This window comes from Rhinatrema bivittatum, chromosome 6 (genome assembly GCF_901001135.1).
Source record: "Rhinatrema bivittatum chromosome 6, aRhiBiv1.1, whole genome shotgun sequence".
Lineage (NCBI taxonomy): Eukaryota > Metazoa > Chordata > Amphibia > Gymnophiona > Rhinatrematidae > Rhinatrema > Rhinatrema bivittatum.
Genome location: NC_042620.1, coordinates 86396428 through 86417273, shown reverse-complemented (window position 1 = coordinate 86417273; position 20846 = coordinate 86396428). Strand labels below are relative to the sequence as shown.

At 41.7% G+C, this 20846-nt stretch overlaps 1 protein-coding gene across 7 annotated transcripts in view; it reads right to left on the bottom strand.

Moving 5' to 3' along the window:
* The window catches only part of PKP4 (plakophilin 4), a 578155-nt gene that overhangs the window by 271153 nt on the left and 286156 nt on the right, over positions 1-20846 (bottom strand). For 6 of the 7 annotated variants that reach the window (XM_029605538.1, XM_029605537.1, XM_029605536.1 and 3 more), the window contains one exon: positions 9643-9834. The exons of the other annotated variant lie outside the window; for it this stretch is intronic. In XM_029605538.1, coding sequence (XP_029461398.1) covers positions 9643-9834 — 192 coding nt within the window. The remainder of the gene's footprint in view (positions 1-9642; positions 9835-20846) is intronic. 7 annotated transcript variants of the gene reach the window in all.

Sequence of the window (20846 nt, the reverse complement as noted above, 5' to 3'; positions counted from 1 at the left end):
ATATAAAAAAATTTTTTAAATAACCCCAGGCAGCTGCAAGTGGAGGCCAACTCTTTTGGCAGGCATGTTAGCAATCCAAAGAGGAGAGGGACTTTGTGCCTATCCCCCGCCCCAGCCAGCCGGCCAATCCTGGAACAGTCAGCAGCTAGCTGCCTAATGACATATATATATATATATATATATATACACACACACACACACATATACATGGCAGGCAGGCCTTGCAGTCTGCGCAGGACATCTCACAGCAATCGGCATTTATTAAAAATTCATCTACATAAAAGGGGAGGAGAACTCCAAAAACACTATATTATATGCTAATTTAGACCAGGACACTAACTTGTGGCTTACACATACGTCTAGGCAAATACATGTTTCTCAAGGCCCACGAAAGATGGAGGGCCACGTACGCCTTTCATGGACCAGCCAGCAGTATTCAGCAGGGCAGAGGGAACTCTGCACCTTTAAATCACCAGCATTCTTTCGAAACAACTGCACCTTCACCAACTGCCATTTTAAGCATTTACTAGGTGTGCAGACCCTCACCCATTTGTCAAGTATCAATGAAAGGGAGCCAGTGGCACCGGAAAGTAATACCCTGCTGGTCTCGAGGGCTCAAACGCCGGTTTGCTGGGAGGTCATGGAGATCTGACTTTCCATACATTCTGAAGCCCGAGATGCCAAGTTGTAGTCGGGAGGTGTTTGGGACAGATTCAAGATCTCTTAAAGCAAGCCTTCAGATAGCCCGGACCCACCAAACTCATTCAGTTCACCATCTGGCAGCCATCATTGGGGGAAAATTGTGAAAGAAGGTTCTGGTAGGTTGAGTTTGTGGTCTGTTTCACTCTAGACCCCTTCTCTACCATGCTGGTCTCCACATTAGCAATTATTCCTAAGAAGGAGCTAGGAAAATAATGTCTGATACACAACCTCTTGTATCCAGATTACTCTGAACCTGTTTATCCCACATGAAGAATGAACTGTTCACTATGCCTCCTTTGACATAGGAGGCATAGTGGAGCTGCTCAGACGTTGTGGCTGTGGGCGTGCTTATGGAGAAGGTACATAATGAGTCAGTGTTTCATCTTTTTCTGGTCCACCCGGACTACTTTCCTCTTCTGGATTTTCATTTCAAAGGTGCCTATTTTATTTATTTTTTTTAAATATTAAAATTTATTTAATTTTGATAGGTGCATGCTGATAGGGTGTTCCTACTTTGAAATGTTTAATACATTTATGCATTGGGTGGTCGTGCAGTGCGCTGGAGTTGACGTCATTTACTATCTCGATGATTTCTTCTTTGTTAGCCTGGAAGGATCCCCGCTATGTACGCAGCTTTTCAAGCTCTTTCAAGAAGTTGCTGGCGAGTTTGGAATTCTTCTTGCTGTAGATAAATCTCAGCTACCCTCTGCAGTCATCACCTTCCTGGGCAGAGGAGCTAGATTCCAGGGGAATGGTATCCCGTTTAACCCTGGACAAACCAGAAGCACTGTCCACTTTGGTGGAGAATATCATTCAGAGGCCCAAGATCACACTCAAACAGATGCGATCACTGAGCAGCAGCTTGGCTTTTGCCACTAAAATCGTTCCCATGGGTTGTGTCTTCCTTGGGCATCCCATTCTATCTACCAGAAGTGTGCAGCAGGACCATCACCACATTTGGGTCAGTAGGGCTATCAAAGAGGATTTGGTCATTTGGTCCCACTTCCTGGAGTTTTAATGGTATGGTGGTATGGCTGTCTCCAGCGAGGACCTGAAACTCTTTTCAGATGCAGTCAGAGCTATTGGCTTTGGGGTATAATTTTGCAGAGCTCTGTGTGCTTCTAGGTGGCCCCCTGACTGGACCAAGCACGGAGTCATGCGGAGAATCTCTTTCCCATTGTGGTAGCTTTATATATGTTTGGGGTAGCAGTTTATGCAACTGAAGAGTGGTGCTCTGGTGCAACAACTCTCCTGTTGATTGCATCAATTCCCAGTCTGCAAAGTGCCCATTTGTGTCTTGAGCTGCTCCGATAAACTGTTCGGGTGTGTTTACGTCTGAATATTACTGCCTAAGCAAGTCAAATACCTGGAGCGCATAACAAGATTGTGGATTCTCTTTCTTGTTTTAAATGGTCCTAGTTTCAGGAACTGGCATTAGAAGCAGATCGGCAGGGGCAGCCCGTGCGAGAACATCTGTGGTTCTTTGTATTAAAGAGCCATGGGATATGCTGCAATGGTCCATTGCCCCTGCTACCAGAGGCATCTATATGCAAGGATTTGATGCGGTAACCTCCTTAACTGGTAGAGGTTGGGGCGGGGGGTTCATATCAGATTTCTTGGTGTTATAATACATCCCTTGCAGCTAGGAAGGCTGATATCCCTAGAGGTAGCATTAAATTCCACTTAGCAAACAGTTTTCTTTATTAAAGCCAGGAATTGGCCTAACCCTGCAACCTCCTTTGTGGTGAAGCAGGTAATAGCTGCGTGGATGTAGGAAGAGGGCCCGCGTATCAATGGGTGCTATCCAATTACTCATGCCCTACTTGCTCAGCTCTGGCAGGCACTTCTAGGTGTAGCTGCCTCACCTTATGAGACTGTGCTTTTCTGAGTGGCATTCAGTGTCACCTTCTTTGTGCCCTTGAGGCTGGGGGAGCTGGTGGCACACACCTTCAAGGTTGACTACCCCAGTGGTATGGCCCTATCGGTAGTTTTGATTACCAGCATTCTCCAGCATTCTAAGACAGCATTCTAAGACTGACCAGAGTGGGAAAGGTCAGCACCTTTCCCTGACTACAGTGCCTAGACTTGCAACATGCCAGGTCATTAACATTACTGTAGGTACTTAGCACTGCAACTGGTCAGAGGTAGTCATTTTCTAGTACATGAGGTCTTATTCCCGCTCAGCTGTTTCCAATTCATGTCTGCCTTCAAGTGGGTGCTTGAGGCTGACAGTTTGCAATCTAATTAATATGGCACCCTTTCCAAATTGGTGTGGCCAATTGTGCAGCCATCTTGTTTCCTGGTCAGGGCAATTCGATGACTCGGGCGTTGGCATTCGCTGCCTGTATTTCATACATTAGAAGCAAGGATGGCACCCCAGAAGGCTTCCATAATTTCCATTAATTTTATTTTGTTTTTATTCTTACAGATATTCCTAGTCGAGTTCAGACAGTATGGATTCTTGGCCACTCCACTCACAGAGCTGTCTTGTGGAACTCTCTCCCTGATCAATTAAGAACTCTGATGTAAAGGACTTCAGAAGACACAAAGTCAGTCCTGTTCTGGGATGCCTTTGAGTGATGGCCATGGTTGTATTCAGAATAAGAACCAGGGGTCACGATTTGAAACTCCAGGGAGGAAGACTCAGAACCAATGTCAGGAAGTATTTCTTCATGGAGAGGGTGGTGGATGCCTGGAACGCCCTTCCGGAGGAAGTGGTGAAGACCAAAACTATGAAGGACTTCAAAGGGGCATGGGATAAATACTGTGGATCCACAAAGTCTAGAGGATGTGAATGTAGAGAAGAGGCATGGGGGTAGCTTACAGGAATGACAGCTACTACCTGGAGATTAATACCCTTATTCAATAAATATACTCACTGTCAATGCGACTCCAGCATTGCTCTATGCTTCAACAGCAAGAGGAAATGTGGTAAAAAGGATTTGCATTCACAAAAAAACCGGTGGAGTAGCTTGCTTGTTGCAGCGGTTACTCCCTCAAACCAAATAAGTCTCATACTTCACTTTCAATGCATATCTGGCATAGCTCTCTGCTTCAACGGCAGGGGGGAAAGAGGATTTATGTTCAGGCAACAACCGACAAGGACTGAATTCCATAGTCTGGGTAAACATAATTATGGGTGTAGCTTGCTTGTTATGGAGGTTACTACCCCGAATAAATTAAGCCTGATACTTCACTTGGAATACATATCCAGTGCAACTCATTGCTTCAACGGCAGGGGGGAAAGAGGATTTATATTCAGACAACATCCAAGAAGGATTGAATGGCACAGGCTGGGTAAACAAATAAGCGTGGGAGTAGCTTGCTTATTGCAGCAGTTACTACCCCTAACCAGTTAAGCTAGATACTTCACATAGATGCAGCTCCAGCACTGCTCTTTACATCAATGGCGGGGGTGGAAGGTAACTAGAACCAAAAAGTTACTAATAAGGGCCAAGAGTAACAGATAAGTATGAGGAAAAAAAAAAAGTGTGAAAGCTTGCTGGGCAGACTGGATGGGCCATTTGGTCTTCTTCTGCCGTCATTTCTGTTTCTATATTTTATGCTTTGATTTTTTTTGTAAATTTTTAATATTTTTACTGTAATTTTAATATTGATTGCTGTAATCCACACTGAACACTGACTGAAAGGTGTGGAATATAAGCCTTTATATAAATAAAATACTGCAGAGCACAGAATTCCCCTCCTGCGCAGAATTTCAATTTTCTGTGCAGAATTTGGAGCAGGCCTAGTGTGCCGAAATTGTAGCCCATCTCGCTTGCAGCCAAGAAGGAAGCAGCAAGCCCCAGGTGCCACAAGCAGAGCCCATCTCGCTCACAGCAAAGAAGGAAGTAGCAGGCTCTAGTGTGCAGCATCATGACGAAGAAGAAAGCAGCGGAGCGTGTGAGCACATATGAGGGTAGGGTGTGTGTATGTGAGTGAAGGTGTTTGTGAGAGAGGGAGCCTGAGTGAAAGGATGTGTGTGTGATTGTGTGTGACAGAAAAGAGAGGGAGCCGGTGTATGTGTGTGAGAGAGAGGGAGCCAATGTGCAGAGGTGTGTGTGAGAGAGAGCCCGTGCAGAATGTATGTGTGAGAGAGAAAGGGAGTCTCTGTGGGTGTGTGTGCAAGAGAGAGGGAGCCTGTGTGAGAGGCAGTACTGAAAGAGGGGTCAAACTCTGGGAGTGGAAATAGAGTGGAAGGGGTTAAGTCTAGAGGGGAAGGTGAGAGTAGTGGAGGGTGGAGGAGTTGGGGGGCCTGAGAAGGCAAAGTAAAAGGAGACTGGCCAGGGGAGTCGAGCATGAGGGTGGAAGGGACACTCTTACGATGTACTTCTAGGGAAATCCTGCTCAAAATATTTAAAACTCTGCATCTTTAAGTAATAAAATGTAATACACAAAAAATGTTAATTACTTAAAGATTGACGTATACTGTGTTTTTTTGACCAATATAAAGAATGCAGAATTCTGCAGAATTTTAAATTGTTGTGCAGAGAATTTTCCAATTTCTTTGCATAGAATTCCCCCAGGAGAAAATATTCCTAATTTTATTGACCGCTGAAGTTAAGTGTTAAAGCTATAGAAAAATTTGATTTGGCAATAAAGGGACTATCAAAATTAATTTATTTTTTTGCTTTTCTTAGCTTTTAATTTGTTGGAATCAGAGGGAATGCATAAAGTCGTCCTTAATTCCATGGGATTGAAAAAAAGCATCTGTTGCTAGACTGTTCCTTGTTGATGGCATGGAGCAGAAGATGATTGTGTTGTTCAATGGTATTGTAAAGACATCAACCTGCGGAGTGCTCCAAATCTGATAAATTCCCTGTGCTTCCTAATGGTGACTGTGTCTGCTGTTCAGATTCGGCTCCCTCGGTGATAGATGGATATTAGATATAGCTTATGGGAAATTGCCCATTTCCATATTTTACAGGCTTTTTTTTACAAAAATTTAAAAAGCCGGTTCCTCCCCATTTATTGATAAAGAACATGGCTTTTTGGCTGTTTGTTTGGATCTTTATCACTTTATCCTTAAAGCAGAGATGGAATATTTTTAGGCCACAGGTAGGTGGGAAGAGCTTTTATTTTTTTTTAACCAGGGCCACATTACTGGCTCTCATCTGTACCAGAAGCTGTGAGATTACCCCTTAAAGCATGTGTGTATATCATATACATCTCTCTCACTCACACATGATCTTTCCCTCGCTCTTACTCAAAAGGAGCCTCTTTTACTCATTGGCTGCCTGTGGGATAGGCTCTGCTTGCAGCCCTGGGGGCTTTTTCCATTCTTTGTTCGCTGGTAGGATGAGCTCTGCCAGCAGCTCCAAGGGCCTCTCTCTCTCCCTGTACCAGAACCATTTAGAGGAAAGTAGGATAGGGGAGATATTGAGACATTTAAATATCTACAAGGTTCCCATGCAAAAGTGGTCTCTCTGAAAGGCAAGGAGGTTCTAGAAAGAGACCAGGAATGAGCGTGAAAGGAGGCAGACTAAGGCATTATCTATGGAAATAATGCTTTACAGAGAGGGTAGTGGATGCATAGAACAGACTCCCCATGGAGGTACTGGAGACAAGGACAGTATTTGAATTCAAAAAAGCTTTGGAAAAACAGAGGATCTCAGAGAGAGGTAGGAATTGTAAAGCTGAATAGTTGGTATGGATCGGCAGATGTTATAGGCCATAATGGTCTTTTTCTGTCATCATGTTTCTATCCTTGATCTGTTTGATACGTGTGACCTTGAGTAGGCAGACTGAGGATGGCACTGGCAGGCTAGAGATATGAGAACTCAGGATACATATAGGTGGGCTGCAAAAAAATGGTGGCAGCAGGCCGGTTCTGGCCCATGGGCCATAGTTTCACACCCTATTTTAGGTCTCCACAGTACTTTGTAAAAAAAAAAAAAAAAACCAAAACAAAAAAACAAAAAAAAACCCCCATCCAAACCCCCCCCCCCCAAAAAAAAAACCCAACCCTTCAGAACTTGCACGTTTTTCATATTCTGATGTTTAAAAAATACAAGCAAAAGGTATTAAAGATGGAGCTTGTTTCATTGATCTATACAATATACTCTACACTTTCATTGTGAAAGAACATCTTTAGAAATATTCCAAAAGTACTTATGAATAAAAACCAAAGTCTTTATTGCATGTCTTCCTACTCTTCCCCCTCCCAACTGTACTTTTATTGTATCCTCTGGTGGCTCTCCCTCTATATCTATCATTCTGTGTGCCCCAAGGCTCTGTACTGGGCCCTCCTCTTCTTCCTCTACAGTAGTTCCCTTAGCACTCTGATCTCCTTCCATGGCTTTCACTACAATTTTTATGCTGAATAATCCAAGATCTAAGTTCTCCAGAAATTTCACCAAGAATCCAGTCTCAAGAACATAAGAACATGCCATACTGGGTCAGACCAAGGGTCCAACATCCTGTCTCCATTAGTGGCCAATCCAGGCCATAAGAACCTGGCAAGTACCCAAAAACCAAGTATATCCCATGTTACTGCTGCTAGTAATAGCAGTGGCTATTTTCTAAGTCAACTTAATCAATAGCAGGTAATGGACTTCTCCTCCAATAACTTATCCAATCCTTTTTTAAACCCAGCTACACTAACTGCACTAACCACATCCCCTGGCAATAAATTCCAGAGTTTAATTGTGCGCTGAGTGAAAAAGAACTTTCTCCGATTAGTTTTAAATGTGCCACATGCTAACTTCTGCTTGTTTCACATTGTCTTCTTGATGTCCCACCACCATCTTGAGCGCAATATGCCCAAGACAACTTATCTTCCTCCCAATCCTACTATCTCTTTCCTCTTCATCTTTATATTGTTAGCAATGCCATTCTCTTGGTCCCCTTGGCCTGTAATCTTTAGGTCATCTTCAATGCCGTGCTCTTTTACACACATTCAAAACACAGCTAAGGTAAGTTGTTTCCAAACACAGTTCAGGTAAGTTGTTTCTTAACATTGCTAAAATCCATCCCTTTCCTTCTCAGCATGCTATCAAAATGCTCATCCATTCTCTTATCACCACCTACTTAAGGCTACTGAAAACACTTGTATTCAAAATAAAAGTTGCTAGACTAATCTTCCTTAATCATTTTGACCATGCTATCCCACTTCTCATTGGCTCCCCATATGCTGCCACATACAATTCAAGCTTCTTACTCCTATAAATTCATTCACTCTGCAGCTTATTACCTATCTTTATTTTTCTTACTCTATACCCTTCCTTGTGAATAAGGTAAAGCGCTCTTATTTGTGCCTCTTTCCTCCATCTCCAGCTCCCGGCTCTGTGCTTTCCACATTACCGTGCCATAGATCTGGAATAGACTTCCTGAGTTGGTACGTCACTGTCCCTCTCTGGCTATACTCAAATCCAGTTTAAAAAATTCACCTGTCAGACTTCTTTTAAATCTTAACCACTTCTCTATAATAAACACGTTCACATAGACTCATTTGTCATATATGTTAGCCCTGACAAGAATGTAAGCTCTATACAGCAGGGACTGTCATATGTGTTTATATAGTGTTTATGTGTAGTAGCATGAATTAGAATTATTTGCTGGTTTTGCACAAAAAGGGATAATCAGAGCTGCTCATAATAAAACCTTCAGTTTTTGAATAATATCCTATGACATCTCTTACCTTTACAAAATACTTTTTACAGAAATGTTATAATGAAGTTTAATAATCAAAGATCAAAGTTACTATACTAAACTGGGATTAATGAAGCACATTTGCTGTAATAGCGGCGTGTGTGGGAAAAATTGTATTTCCTTTTTTTTCATTGTGGGTTTTAATTTCAATTTGTTTCATTACTTATGCACGTAAAATGCATTTTAATGTGCATAATATGATTTTACGTGCATAAAATATTTGTGTGTATAAAGTATTGAATCAAAACAAAATGAGTACACATACCTAGTAATAGCACATATTAAAAACCTTTCAAAAACATCTAACTGTTCTATTGGAACTTACTGAACTCAAGAATCTGCAACACAATGTTATGTTTTTGTTATTACTTTAGTGTTAATCGTATGAGATTTGTATGTTTTATGTACATTACTTAGGCGGCTTAAGATTAAGCGATTAATAAATCTTAATAAATAAATCTGTAAAATGTGAATGCTGTGCACTCTAGATACGGTCACAATGGTGTCAGATAGGCAAACTTGTGAAGAATGCAGTTAATACGATCTTCATGTGCTGTTCAAAATATATCTTTTCATATCAACCCTGACTCTAAAGCTGAGGAAGACAGCCCTTTGATAAGAATAGTTTCAGGGGGGGAAAAAAGGAACATTAGGCTTTTCTTTATCTGGACTACTTAGTTTGCAACTTACACTTGCAGCAACTAAAAAGATCATTGAGACTTTTTGTAGGTTTATTTTGAAAACATTCCATGAACTACCTGCCTTGGGATCAGTGCCTGGCCCTTAAAAAGAATACTATATTTCTTACATGGGCCATCAAAATAAAAATATATTCATTGGCTCAGAAACAGACAAATGAACACTAAAGAGCAAACAGGATTTCAGACTCCCAAGAGTTTATTTATTCTTTATCATCTCTGAGCTACTAAACCTGCTATATCTGTTTTAAAATACTACTGACGTTCTAAAGCATGTTCTTTGTTCTTTTCTATTTATATTTATTGCAGAATTGCTTCTGGTTACTGCCATATAATTTGATAATCTTTCAAATTTTATCAAAAGGAAGCTGCATTTATCAACGTGTATTATAGCTAACTTTCTGTCATGCATAAAATGAATCACTGTGTCTGGATCCTTTATGCAATTGATTTAACAATGCAGTAAAATGTTGCTCTGTTTAGCTACAAGAAGAATTTTGTCCTGAGTTGACCAAACATTCCACTAAGTTTTACCAATAGGGGAAAATTATCCAGGAGAGAGTAAGAATGGTGTTCTTTAACACACACCTACCTGACCCAGTTCGATAAACTGCTGCCAGGCACCCATGGCGCAGATCAACTGACCCATGATTTGGACTGCGGTATACTGGACTATAGTACGTCCTTCCTTCATAAATCGGGGTGATGTGCAGGTCAGGAGATACGGCAGAACGTAGTTCTTGCCCAAGCTGGCTCTGCTGACTGGCATATGAACTCCTCAACCCTGAAGGGAAGAAAATAAAAAGTGTAAGAGACAAAACAAACAATACTATCAAGAATATTTCTTTTAAATCATAGTCACCAGTTTGAGTAAATAGATTAAGATTTTCCTCTCTAGTTCCTATTTAATTCCTTATTATAATATCCATTACTAAAAACTACTCCTACTTAGCTACTCTATCACAGGCCTTATAAATCAGGATGCTACTGCACAGATTGTCTTTAGAGATGTGTTCCATAATTAATCTGATATATTGAAAGCTGGGATGCAACCTGGATGGAGACAGTAATTTAATAGGTGGCAAACGTTTGCAAATTGGCAGATCCTTAATATAAGGTGTATACTTTTTGTTATAAAAAGAATGTAAAAATAGCAGAAATAGTCTTTGGACAAAAAACACCCGCAATAATCAATATGTCCTTGCGAGATGATTTAGGAGGGGGCAAGACTAAGTGGACAGTTAAAATCCGTATGATCGAACATAGATCTAATTTACTGCATCACCGCTCTAATGAACTCCTGGTGGCACATTGTGATGAAAAGTCCCATGTATTTGATGATTTGCGGTTTTGTGTAACAGATCAATTGTTTGCTCATGGGCAAGGTGGGGATTTGAACTGCGAATTGTTGAAGCTTGAGCTAAAGTGGATCTTTAAACTGCACTCGGTTGCACCATCAGGACTGAATGCTGAGTTGGATTTCAGTGTTTTCCTAGGGTGATGTTAAATGTCATTTCATCATTACTATCATGTATTTTGATTATTGCAGGTGGAGCAACTCATGAAGTCTTTATTGTGTGTTATATGAAGATATGAAGAATGCGACTGTGGCTTCAGTGATTCTTTTTGAGATTTCGTTGAGGTTTTATGTCCCATTATAAATGACATTTCCGATTCCAAGATAAGCACTGTTTTTTACCTTTCATCTTGAAGACATGTTTTTGAAATGTATTGTATTTTCTAGCTTTCAGTCACAGTGGATTATTAAATTTAAATTTACCCCGAGGAAGCTTTCCAGCGAAACACTGGTCATGTTGTTGGGTTCGCTACTTGATAACACTTGGGACCGTTTTTGCTTTTAACTGCTTTAAAGAAAAAAAACTCAAAAAAATTATTTCTTTCCAAGAAGGTGGATGATTGATTGGTCTGGGCAGTCCTAGCACTTCGGTGCATGACATGTCGTCAGGCTTGCTGACACCTTTCTATAAGTTGAGCTCACTTTGAGCAGAGTTGTTATAATTCAGTTGTTGAAATCCCAACTTTGTTTTTGGTTGTTTCACTTTAGATTGGGATTTTTAGACTCTCTTTTTCATTGTGTAAAAGAATCATTTTCCCAAGCAGAAAATAAGGCACTAAGAGGGAACCTACTGAGGGTACCCCTCGAAAGCCAATAGACCTCTCATCCCCAAGGTGGGAGGAGAGCATACTGCTCAACTGGATCGGTTCAATTCTGGAAACTTTCCCACTGCCTGGATGAGAGTGGGGCGCACAATTGCCAACCTATAAGGTTCTATTAGCAACAAGGATAGCCACTGGTGGCTGCCCAGTCAGACATTAGGGCCAACAAGGCAACCCAGTGCAGGAAAGGACAGCGAAGGTGATCCAGCTGGCTATGTTGCTGTACTGATTCATGCAAATCAAGGGCTATATATCATCGCCCCAGTCAGAGCCATGCATTGGAGAGGGAATGTGCCCTGGAGGCTCCCCCTAAAGGGGGTCCAGAATGTAAGCCAATAAAGGAGGAGGCCAGTAAAAAGACGGCTGGTAAGGGCCTATCCCCTCGATAGGGAGATCTATCTCTGGTATCATCTCAAAAATGGAGTGAACAGGAATGCATTCTTGGCCAAGACATCCCAGTGCACAGGTGACTACGGTGCAGGGGTATATGATGTCTTCTGGCACAAAAACACACAGACACACATGCCAATGGAGGTATCCCTTCACAGAATCTGCGTCATGCAACAGTAGTGCTGTGCACCCACGCTACAATACTCCATTGAGCAGACAGTGATGCACATGCATGGAAAGAAAGCGTCTGCGGGCCTAGAAGACCATGCCATGGCCTGGACGGGCACAAAAACTGCAGTGGTGGACGTTGTTCAAGGTGTTACCATTGGTGTCATAGCACCCGCAGGCACTAGACACATGAAGTCACAAGATGGTGCCCATGGCACTACTGCTGATGGCAATCAAGAGCAACTACAATGATGCACCTGGCATAGGCAGTCTGGCATGGAAGGAATATCTTGGTATACATGGAGACTATGCAAGACACCAGAGATGCCTTTGATAGCACCTACCACAATGCAATGGAAGGAGTGGCGCTTAGGGAGTCTACAGCACCCAGGCGCCCTCCACAACAGGAATGGTGTCCACAGTGCCTGCGGTGCTAATGGTAACATCGCCACCCCCAGGACCCAGTACTCCACAGTGCTGACAGCAATGGTAGCATTCTGGCGGTATGTATGATCGGAGGCACGAATTACTCCCACCAGTGGCAAACCTGTCTAAAGTGTTCATTGTCCCGATGATGCTCTATGGTGGCAGCAGTGCTCACAGCACTCAAGTGAGGACAGCAGCACAGACTGCATCGCCCTAGGTCACTTGGAAGCACCCTTTGATGGCAGCGCCCCTGGCATCCTGCAACATTTACATGCTTGTCAGCGAGGGCACTCACAGTGTGGAAGATGCTCCTGGCACTCATTGGCACTTCTGGCTTTCTATGGCATTCATAGCATGTGATGGTGGTCATGCTACTCTGTGGTGACCATGGTGCATGATGGCAACCCAGGCACATGATATTTCAGACACTTGCTGATTACCATGGCACCTGACCGTATCCATGGCACGTGATGTCAAGGTGCCTGACACCTGAAGCCAACTCTAGTGCCTGATGCCGGACAGGGTCTTCAATAGCATCTAGGGCTCCAATGGTGCTTGCTGGCATCCATGGGGCTTGATAGCGCTTGGTTTCCATGGCGCCCCAGTACTCGATTTGAGCATAAGTGCCAGGTCCTTCGATGGTGCCCCTCTCAACAGCATTGGCTGTGCTAGTTTGCAACTCTGGTGCCCAATGGTATCAATGGCACACACAGCGCAGGTCGATATCCATGGCGCTTGCGGCACTTGACCTGATAGCATCAATAGTACCAACGGCATTCAATAGCAACTATTGATGGACCCCATGGTGTTCAATGGCACCTGTAGCACTCAATGGCATCCCTGTCACTGATGGCTGCCATGGCTCGACGGCATCGATGACATCTATGGCGTGCCCATGGGGCTAGATGGTGCCTGTGGTGCTTGCTGGCATTCATAGTACCCACTGTGCAAGGTGGCACCCCTGGCACTTGACAGCATTGATGGCCCCCATGGTACTTGATGGCACTATGCGCTCAGTGGTTCTGTGGCACCCATAGTGATTGATGGTGCCCATGGTGCTTGCTAGCATCGCAAGCACCCATGGTGCACTATGGCCTCCATAATGCTCGATGGGCAGTCCCGGCAAACAATGGCGTCCATGTCCCTCGATCCAGGGCACCTAGTAGCATCCATGGCGCTCCACGGTGTTGTAGTAGACTAAGTGCTCAATGGCATCTAAGGCACTCAATGGTGTGAAGGACATCCATGGTGCTTGATGCTGTCAACAATGCTTGAGAGCATCCATGGTGCTCAATGGCAGCCATAGATCTCGATGGCACATCCGCCACTCAAAAGCAACTGAGGTGTCACTGGCACTCGAGCTCTTGGGGCCAGTGTTCTGGCATAAATGTACATGGGCAACCAATGCTGGGCACGGCACCAATGGTGAATTAGCAAAGATGATTGCCCAGGCTCATGCTCACACTCTTTTTGAAGGAGATGCAGTGCCAGATCAATCTGACAAGCAGGAGGAGAGACTTCATCACCCAGGGCACCAGCCAAGCAGACTAGTTTCCAGGAATGTGAGGAAGATGAATTCTCCTCCACATGGGAATATCTGGTCCTGAGCCCCTTCACAGTCTGAGCCTCAGTCAATGGCCAATGGTTGGACAGGACTTCCTGGAACTCCTGCCTGGGTAGGAACTCTGACAAGTCCCTCGGCCAGAGGCCTACTTGGACCACAACGGACTGCACACTGCCAGTCTGAACAGACACCCGACAAAGGTAAAATACAGGTAAATTGGGGAGAGGACACAGGAATAAAACTGGGGGAAAACCTCTGTCAGCTGCACAGTGCACTAGGCCTCCCATGCGGCCAACAGAGAAGTGCTAGAAAGAGAAAAAAAAACTAACTAAACCTAAAATACTGCAAGGGAAGTGAGAGAAATTAAAACACCAAGGCTCTGCCTGAAAAAAACAGCTGCTTGCAGCTCCAGAATTACTACAACATTAGCTGTGAGGCAAAGTTGAAGCCACGACCACATGGCTACATAGAAAAAAGACTGAGGGACTCTGCTGGACTCTATCTAAGAGATAGGGAAAGGACTACAGCTGCACATACTGAGTAGAGCATGGTGAAAGCTCTAGAACTTTGAGATCAAAGTTCTGTGCCACCTAGATGGGTCTAATGGTTCTTATCTGCTCTAATATTCTGTTTCCTGCTAAATCAACAAATATGCATAGAAAAAATGTCCTGTAGCTCAATTTAAATTCAAATCATACATCAGTCTTAAAGGGGACAAATTAATCCTTCAGGAATATATCCATGTGTGATCTGAATTTAAATTGAACTACCAGTTGTTTTTTTTTTAATATATTTTGCTTTTTAAATATGCAAACTAATGACCATGTTGCCTTTGATAAAATTCAACTGATTTTTAAATTAAGCCTATGTTGAGGATATCTGTGTGTGCTGTAAGATCTTTATGTAGTGACTATTAATTGGTTTTGGAGAGATGCCCATTTTTCATGGCTCTGAAAGCAATCATCAAATAAAGATGTTTCTTTCCCAATTTTACTTTTACCTAATTAGGTTTTTATTTCTTTAAGTCTGCAGATATAACACACTATTTCGGCCCTGACAGGCACTTGTAAGGTTTTACAGTAGTAACTTGAGAATGTTATACTTTATCTGTTGCTTATTATGAAGTTTATTTATATTTTAAAACATTTCTTACTCACTTAAAATAAAAAAAATTGAAGCTAGGAGCAATACCAAAAAGTAACATTATGAATACAAACAAAATACAAATACAAATACAATACAAATACAAACCAAAATAAAATCATGAGAGGTCTAGAACGGGTAGATGAGAATCGGTTATTTACTCTTTTGGATAGTAGAAAGACTAGGGGGCACTCCATGAAGTTAGCATGGGGCACATTTAAAACTAATCGGAGAAAGTTCTTTTTTACTCAACGCACAATTAAACTCTGGAATTTGTTGCCAGAGAATGTGGTACGTGCAGTTAGTATAGCTGTGTTTAAAAAAGGATTGGATAAGTTCTTGGAGGAGAAGTCCATTACCTGCTATTATGTTCACTTAGAGAATAGCCACTGCCATTAGCAATGGTTACTTGGAATAGACTTAGTTTTTGGATACTTGCCAGGTTCTTATGGCCTGGATTGGCCACTGTTGGAAACAGGATGCTGGGCTTGATGGACCCTTGGTCTGACCCAGTATGGAATTTTCTTATGTTCTTATGTTCTTATTTATAACATTTAATCGCTTTACAGTTTTTACAGTAAAAGGTTCCAAAGCGATGTATATAATCACAAAATAAAACTTTAAAATAAAATCCAAAAACATTAAATAAAAAAATAATTTAAACAAAAATTCTTAAATTACAACAAAAATTTAAATATACATATCAATTAGAACTATCACTCATGCTATGAAGTAGGATGGTAGGAGAATCATACTATTGGGATATTTTTCAACAAGGACTGGAGCACTTGTCAGGAAATGACGACAGTGAAAGAGAAAGAGCACAGAAAAGCCCTTAAAACCTGCTCCTCTCTGCTAAAAGGCTGAAACTGGGATAGAAGATTCACCTTTCCACTTTAAAAGAGCTGGGTTAAAAAAAAAAAGTCTATTTCCTAAACTGAAGTATTTAATAAAATAAGCCTCTGAAACTTATTCCAAAAAGCGGGTCAAATACAAGAAAATGCCCTATTGTGTGTACCCAGTATAAGTGCTTTAGAGCATATTAAAATGAGTTTGTATAGTAAATGAAGTCTAATCAATAGTTTTAGTTTTGTGCCTTTTTAGCTGATAAAGAGATTCATATATACTCTAAAGAAGCTGATAATGTATCCTACATTTAAATAAGTTTATTAGAAAAAGAGGTTTGATCCAAACTCCTCCCTACAGGCACAAGAAATAAGTTAATACTTAATTGAATCATAAATTTATAATCTGCATTGGTAAAATATTAGTTATGGAATTTAGTCATCTTTTTCTAAACAATTTATAATTATAAATAAAATCTTCAAAATGGCACTTATGTGCAAGAGATTTTATATGGTGTGAGGTGGGTTGAATATTGTATTTGTAATTAAAAAAAATGTTTAAAAGATGATAGGGAAATCAAGATGGCGTTGTGAGGGGAGGACGCTGTGTTTGAAGCTCCATACTTCCTTGTGGTTTTCCCTAATTGCTTTTTTGCCTATGCCACATACCAAGAGGAACGGACAGGTGAGGGAGGTTTCCTTGGCACCCCCTCCCCCCAGGTGTTGAGTCCAATGTGAATGCCTGTGAAGAGCACGCCCAGATACTCCTGGACGTGCAAATATCTCAGTCCTGGAACTCCTGCCACTCACTCTCCACCAGCACATATCGTTGCTTCGAGACAGAGTTTGCCAACAGGATGGAAGGTGTTTGTAATTGTGGCTGCCGCTAGGTGGATCTCCCAGCTCATTCTGTGCTTTCTGAAGCTAGCGGCACTGCTGTGTGTGCATCACTGCTGCTGGAACAGCATGCTTCAGTTTTGGAAGCAGATCATCGCTGCTATCCTGCCTTGGCTTCCACTCCTACTTGGAGAGATTGTCTGGAGGCATCCCAGGCGGCTGATTTAGACTCTTGCAGAGTTGCTTCGGTAAGCTCTGCATCTCAATCTACTTTGACTAAGCCAGCTGTTATAACTTTAGATCCCATTTGGAATGCATTACTTTCTTTGGAACGTTCTATTATATCTTTAACATACGTCATGAAGGACACTCAGCAGCGTGTTCGCTCTATAGATCCACTTATTTCCGCTCATACTTCCAAGATTGATGACTTAGATCAAAAGGTGAATCGGTTTCAGTCCATTCAAAATGGATTGGTTCAAGGTGAACTTATAAATTCTAAAAGGTTGGAGAACTTGAAAATTCTTCTAGATATTTAAATTTAATGGTTTTGAAATTTCCTAGTATTAAACTAATATCTCCACGAGAACAATTTAAGAAGTATTTACAAGATGTTCTTCACTTTCCAGCTGAGGCTACGTCACCTATTTCCAAGATTTATTTCTTATCCACCGAAAAGACACAGTATTTCCTCTGAATTATTTCCTGCAACTGCCCAGTAACTGACCACTCTGAATTTTTGGAAACATCTGCTGAGGGTTAGGGTGAATACCAGAGAATCTTTTTGTTAATTTTTTTTTCACCTCTGATCATGACTCTGTACTCAGACTTTTTCTACAAAACAGAGATTCTCTGTATTTTGGTCAAAAGATTTGGATTTACCCTGATATATCTAGAGCAACTCAACAACAACGGAAAAAAATTCCTAGTTATGTGTTCACAGGTTCGGTAGCTTGGATCTCTCTGCAAATGTGTTCTGAAATTCAACAATGCTCATTATGTTTTCTTTGAGCTGTCTCAACTGCGACTTTTCTTGGATTCTCATCAGCCTCCTGGTAATGTCAACCAAGTAGGTGTGGTTGATTAATTATATACTTTATCTTCTTTCTATTGCCTCTTGTATATTGTGCTCCTTGACTTTCCTTGATTCCCCCTTATTTCAGTGTACTCTGGGTTACAGTTATTACTTTTCTTTTTCTAATTCATTTTTTTGTACTATTTTTTTTAATTGTACCCAGATTTTATAACATGTTTTTTGCTGTCTTTATACTTTGAAAAATGTAAATTAAAAAAAAGATAAAAGGAATTCTATAATAGGATATTTATGACCTACAATTACAAGTCAAACAATGAATGCAGTTTACACCTTAAATATGATGGTCATATGGAATATTATAAGATTTTTTTGGCTAAGCAGTAGTGTGGAATCCTTTACATTGATGTTATTTGCATTGGTAAGTATCACGGTTTCGCCTGCTGTGTAGTCTCACTGTACCCTGTTCCAGTCTGCTGTGATGCCTCCCTACCAGCAGGGGTCCTCCAGTGGGCTTTACCCCGGCTGCCTGAACCATCGCCTCACTGGCTACCTCATTCTGCCTGTGGTGCAGCCTCCTCTCCACCAGGTGGCCTCGGCGAGCTTCAACTCCAGTATTGCCAAAGCTCCTCCTCGCTGCTCGCACCACACCCAAGCTCCAAATCCATTTAACCCAGCTTTGCCAGAATCACTTTTCCATTTTATAGAGTCACTCTTGATATCTTGACCTGGCCTCTGTCTCTCATTCTAAGCCTTGTGGCCCCCGGGATTCCTGTTTCCTTGTTTCTAGCTCTGTGGCCTCCAGGCCTTCTGTCCTCCTGTGCCTTGCTCTGTGGCTCACTCAGGCCTTACCTGTGCCTAGTGATCTTCAGGCCTTATGCTCAGCAGCCATTGGGCCTCAGTGTTCATTGTTGTCTTGTCCAACCTTGTCTGCCTTGCCTAGTCCTGTACTTGTTTGGTCTTGCTGTGTCTTGTCTCAGTCCCTGTCTTGCCATTGTCTTGTCTGGACCCAGTCTAAGTCTGTACCTTGTCCCAGTCTTTGTCCTGGGCTTGCTCCAAGAACCAACCTTGCTCAAGTCCAGTTCTGCCTTGATACAGCCCAGCCCAGCCTTGCTCCAGACCAGTTCAGCCTGTTCTAAGATTCCAGCCCTGAACCAGTTCAGCCCAGCCTGCTCCAGCTTCCAGGATGCACAGCCACTGAAACCAAGTCCTGCGGGGAGGGGGATGGTTAGGCAGAAGATAATCCAAGCTCCAGCCATCCAAGCACTGCTTCTGAGGGGGTATTTCCTGTTCTCAGACAGCTCCCTGTGACATTAACAACTTATTTCTCAGTAAAGTATTCTGCAGTAATTGAAAATTTGACCATCTGGTTCAATTCATCCAAATTCTGGGCCTAAATTTCTAATCAGAAAATTATTCAATAAAAAAAATCATTCGCCAAAATAAATAAAAAAAACAAACCAAAAAAACTTGGAAGTCCTGCGTAACTCAGTCAGATATTGCATGGATTTTTTTTTTTTTTTTACAAATTCAAACCCTTCTCCAATCCTTAATTACATAATTTCTTTGCAAAGAACTGAGATTATCAACAAATTTGATAATTAATCAATTTTCTTTTATTTAAGTACTTCACTGTCCTAACAGATATGAGAAAAAATAAAAATGTGCTATGAGGGACCGCTGTAATATAGTATCCCAACTCCAAATTACCCAGGAATGAACGCACAGAAATAGACCTTACTTAATATGGACTATGCCGCTATTTGAATCTCCTATAGTGTGTGAAAGTATATATGTTTGTTACAAAAAATATTAAAGAATGAAATATAAATGCTTTACAGATTCACTGATAATACATAAAATTTCTTTATTTTTTTCACTAGAAGATCACACTAAGTTAATTAGAAAAAAAAGATGTACCAGACTTCAAATAATACTACTACCGTATATTTTGGTATGCACAAAAAGCTATACTTGTCTTATTTTATGATGTGCACCTGTGTGTCTCTTAAACTGCTTGTGTCAGTCTCTCTTCTAGTTGTGGCTCTCAGGCTACAGAAGTAGAAGCACGGTATCTGTATATCTTTTCCCTTGTTTATAAGCCGAAGAAGGGATGAGCAAAGGTCTTATTTCAAGATCAGCAAAACCACTACCAAGAGAAAAATAAAGGTTTTCAGTTTGTCACTGAGAAGGAATTTTGTTTTTATCCTTGATAACAGACAAATATTACCAATACGGAATTATACTCAAAACAGTCTCAAAGTCTAGGTCAAAGTATAATTTAAGGGAGCAATAATGCAAAGGCCTGCAGGGCCTGCAAGCTAATTTATAAAGAGAAACTCCCAATGCTTTCCCTTTGAAAATTCCAGCAGCTACGATAAAGTACTGTAGGGTACTTTGTACCGATCTACTTTTGAGCCCGTTTCTGAAGCACATGCAATAGTACCCATGGGAAAATACATGTGGGACTTTCAAACTGAAATCCCCATGTGTACTTCCCCCTCCCCTGAACTAACCCCGCCTCCTTTTTGCTGCTGGTAGAGGTGCGCATGTGTCTGCAGCACCCTTACTTTTACCTGCAGATTTGGAAGTGGGGAAATTTGAAAGCACCATTTTACTCACAGAAATGACTTTAAACCTTGCCTTTAAGGTGGTCATTTTCAGCTGGCATACTGTCTGCGGGTTCTTTTTATCCACAGACTTGTCACTAATTTTCAAAGTGCATACCGTCGCTTTCAAAATTATCCCAGCAAAAGTATGCACGCCCCCAATTCTACCTATTTGGTGCCAGTTTTGCAGAGAGAATAACGTGCACAATTTTTAAAATAAAAATGCACGTTAAGCCCACCCCTCCTCCACCTCTTGGAATGCCTCTCCCCATGCATGTAGGGTGGATGTGCTTCTCAGTTGCACCATTTCCTAAAGGGCAATTTCTGTTGGTAAAGCTCTTTTTTACCCGCAGAAGTCCCTTTGAAAATAATTTTCTTGTCAGCTGCAAAGATGAAATCTCTCATTGGTCCTCCCCCATTTGCATGTTCTGCAGAATACCGAAAAAAGCACATTATGGCTTTTAGGAAACTTCACAGCTACCTTTTTGTTCAAGCTTAACTGTTTCCTTACCTCAGGCCTGCTGGTGTTGAATGTATGCACTAATTTGCATTTGCATCCAAATACTGTTTTCAAACAATTTCAATTTTTATCAAACTACAAGT